The 3,355-nt window shown below is 48.7% G+C and overlaps 1 protein-coding gene across 1 annotated transcript in view; it reads left to right on the forward strand.

Moving 5' to 3' along the window:
- Window positions 1-3,355, forward strand: part of LOC110329533 (SH3 domain-binding glutamic acid-rich protein) — a 27,546-nt gene that overhangs the window by 2,957 nt on the left and 21,234 nt on the right. Inside the window, exon 2 of the mRNA XM_021209188.2 lies at window positions 2,740-2,925. Within this exon, the coding sequence (XP_021064847.1) occupies window positions 2,740-2,925 (186 nt within the window). The remainder of the gene's footprint in view (window positions 1-2,739; window positions 2,926-3,355) is intronic.

Below are 3,355 nucleotides of genomic sequence, written 5' to 3' on the forward strand. Positions count from 1 at the left end.
TCTCTGTGAGTTCGAGGCCAGTCTGGCCTACAGAGCAAGTTCCAGGACATCCAGGACTACATGGAGAAATTTGGCTCAAAAAAAACCCAAACTCCCTCAAAAAAAAAAAAAAAAAAAAAGAATGAGAACTCAGCGCCCCACGTCTTACCACTGAGTGTATGAGGAGGAATGAGGAGTTTCACCCAATGGCTTCTTGACAGGGAAAAACCACACAGCAGCTGCTTGAGTCTCTGCTACACATGTGTTGGTGGTCTGCTTTGGGGGTCCGCAAAGGTCAGACAGGTTTAGAAAATGAGTTCTGGGCCAACAAAAACAAGCCCACAATCTCATCGACAGGACCTGAATGTATGAATTGGCCCCACTTTAACAATTGCATTCAAAGATCTGGGCCACGCTGCACCATGTTGAGGAGGGCTTTGGCCTAAGAGGCTGTGGATTGCATTCAAAGATCTGGGCCACGCTGCACCGCGTTGAGGAGGGCTTTGGCCTAAGAGGCTGCGGAGAGCAGGAGAGGGTAGATGTCTTCTCGTGGGGCCCGCTTCTCTAGAAGGCTGCCCCTGCAGTGGGGTAGCAGGACAAAGAGGGGAGGGGAGAGTCTTTACTGTTTGCAAGGCGTTCAATCCCCTGCAGTAGCCACTCTTAAGGCAGACTCATAGGGCCTTCCAGGGTTCTCAGTCTGCTCTCCCATTGGATTGATGAAATAAATGTGATGGGAAAAGTGGGACTCTGTGTGAGTGTATATGTTAGTGAACATGTGTGCATGTGTGCATGTGTCTGCACACACATGCAGAGAGCAGAGGAGGGTGTCCAGTGCTCCGATTTATCATTATCCACCTTGTTTACTTGAGACAATCTTTTACTGAGCCTGGAATTAGGCTAGTAGCCTGTAGGTCCCACAATCCTCCTATCTCTGCTCCCCAGAGATTGTGGTTACAGATGTGCATGTGGTGACCAGACAGTGGTTACAGGTGTGCATGTGTGGTGACCAGACAGTGGTTACAGTTGTGCATGTGTGGTGACCAGATTGTGGTTACAGTTGTGCATGTGTGGTGACCAGATTGTGGTTACAGTTGTGCATGTGTGGTGACCAGACAGTAGTTACAGTTGTGCATGTGGCCACACCCAGACTTTTATACAGATTCTTTGAATCTGAATTCATGTCTGTGCAGCAAGCACTTTTATGTGTTGAGCTCTCTCCACCCTTACCAATTTTCTAGTTTGGTCTTTCAATCCGTCCCTAACAAATCTGTTTGGTCTGGGTGTCAGTCTTGGAAAATCCACCAATTCAACGGAAACTCACCACTGTTACTTTAAAATACTGATCAGACCATGTATCTGGCAAACCAGGCATGATGGCACACACTTGTAATTCCAGCACTCAGGAGGCTGAAGCAGGATCTGAGGTCACCCTGGGCTACATAGCTAGTACTAGGTCAACTTGGACTGTGTAGTAAGACCCTGTCTCAAGTAAAACAAAACCCTACCTGATGGCATGGCCATCCCAACTGGGTAGAGGATGGGTGCGGGCAGTGCAGGTTCCCACGGTGACACAGAACATGTTACCATGGTGACACAGAACATGGTACCACGGATCACCTCACTCACTCGCCACGAACACGAGCATCCCGGAGGAGGATAGCTGGTGTCTGTTTTGCAGATGAGGGAATTGAAGCCGCAAGACCTTCTCATAGAGCGTCCTTGGAGCTAGGACGCAAATGTCATCCACAACTCCCACCCAGCGGGCTTCACACTACAGTTTGGTGACCTCAGCTGGAAAGTTTCCTCAGTGTACCAGACAATAGACAAGAGGTATCAAGGGAAGGGCTGGGAGAGGTGTTGCTGTAGATTCCCAGATGCATTGGAGTGGCCAACAGTTGCTGGGTGACTTCAGGACAGAGACAGAGCTTACTTGTGGGCAAATGTCACAGGATAAACAGCTCTCCTTATCTCCACTGAGAAATCCAAGGCTCCAGTGACCCCCTCCGTGGGATGGAGAGAGAGACTAAACTCATGTTTTTTTAAGGGTAACAGTGCTTATTGCACAAGCATGAGTTCAGACCTGCAGACCCGCTCCTTAGGAAACAGCAGGGCCCTTGGCATCCTGAGGATAGAGAAGGGACCTGGGGAAGATGTGAGTGAGTCTGGAGGAGATCTGCTGGGGGTGCCTGTACCCCTCTTCCTGTCATAAAGGTGAGAAGGCTTCTGAAGGCTTATTTTGCGTGCATGAGGGTCAGCTCAGGAGGCTGTCAGAAGGGCAGCTCTTTGGGAGGACCAGTGGGAGTCCCACCAAGTGACGAGGTGGGTGAGGGGGTGAGGGCATTGTACCCTCCTTCCTCCTCTGGGCTTGACTTTAGGACTCTTTCTTCTCCCAATCTCTCAGGCCAGGTGCCCCTCACTTGTTCCAGTCTGGCTAAGGAGACTGTTTTAAGTGGCCCTTGGTGAGTCCAAGGGCAAACAGATTTCTTCTGTTTCCTTTTTGGGGGGCAGGTGCTGAGAACAACAACACCTAGTTATAGTGTCAGCACCTACTTGTACACCATCACCCTCTGCTGATCCTTTCTGATGGGAAGGCGTGGTTTTTGCTTTCTCTGTTTAAATGCTTCCCACAATTATTTGTGCTGTAGAGTACATAGCTAAAGGAAAAGACCGAAGTCATGTACACGCCAACAAAGCATGCTTCAAAAGTGGCTATAACACCACACAGTGCATTGATGATCATTTTTCTCTGCTCTTAACCAGATTAGGAAAAAACAGCAAGAAGTGGTGGGCTTTTTGGAAGCCAATAAAATAGACTTCAAGGAGCTGGACATAGCTGGGGATGAAGACAACAGAAAGTGGATGAGAGAGAATGTTCCTGGGGAGAAGAAACCTCAGAATGGGATTCCTTTACCCCCTCAGATCTTCAATGAAGAGCAGTATTGTGGGGTGAGTATTCAGTTGGGGCAAATTCCTCTCTGTGCATTCATCAGAGCTAACTAATTAGTTAATGTGTGTGGCTTGCATGCGTGTGTGCCTGTGTGTGTGTGTGTGTGTGTGTGTGAGAGAGAGAGAGAAAGAGAGTGTGTGTATGTGTGTTTGTGAGAGTGTGTGTGTGAGAGAGTGTGTATGTGTGTTTGTGAGAGTGTGTGTGCGTGTGTGTGAGAGAGTGTGTGTGTGTGAGAGAGTGTGTATGTGTGTTTGTGAGAGTGTATGTGTGAGAGTGTGTGTGTGAGAGTGTGTGTATGTGTGTTTGTGAGAGTGTGTGTGCGTGTGTGNGTGTGTGTGTGTGTGAGAGAGTGTGTGTGTGAGAGAGTGTGTATGTGTGTTTGTGAGAGTGTGTGCGCGTGTGTGTGTGAGAGTGTGTGTATGTGTGTTT

Source organism: Mus pahari, chromosome 12, assembly GCF_900095145.1.
Source record: "Mus pahari chromosome 12, PAHARI_EIJ_v1.1, whole genome shotgun sequence".
Lineage (NCBI taxonomy): Eukaryota > Metazoa > Chordata > Mammalia > Rodentia > Muridae > Mus > Mus pahari.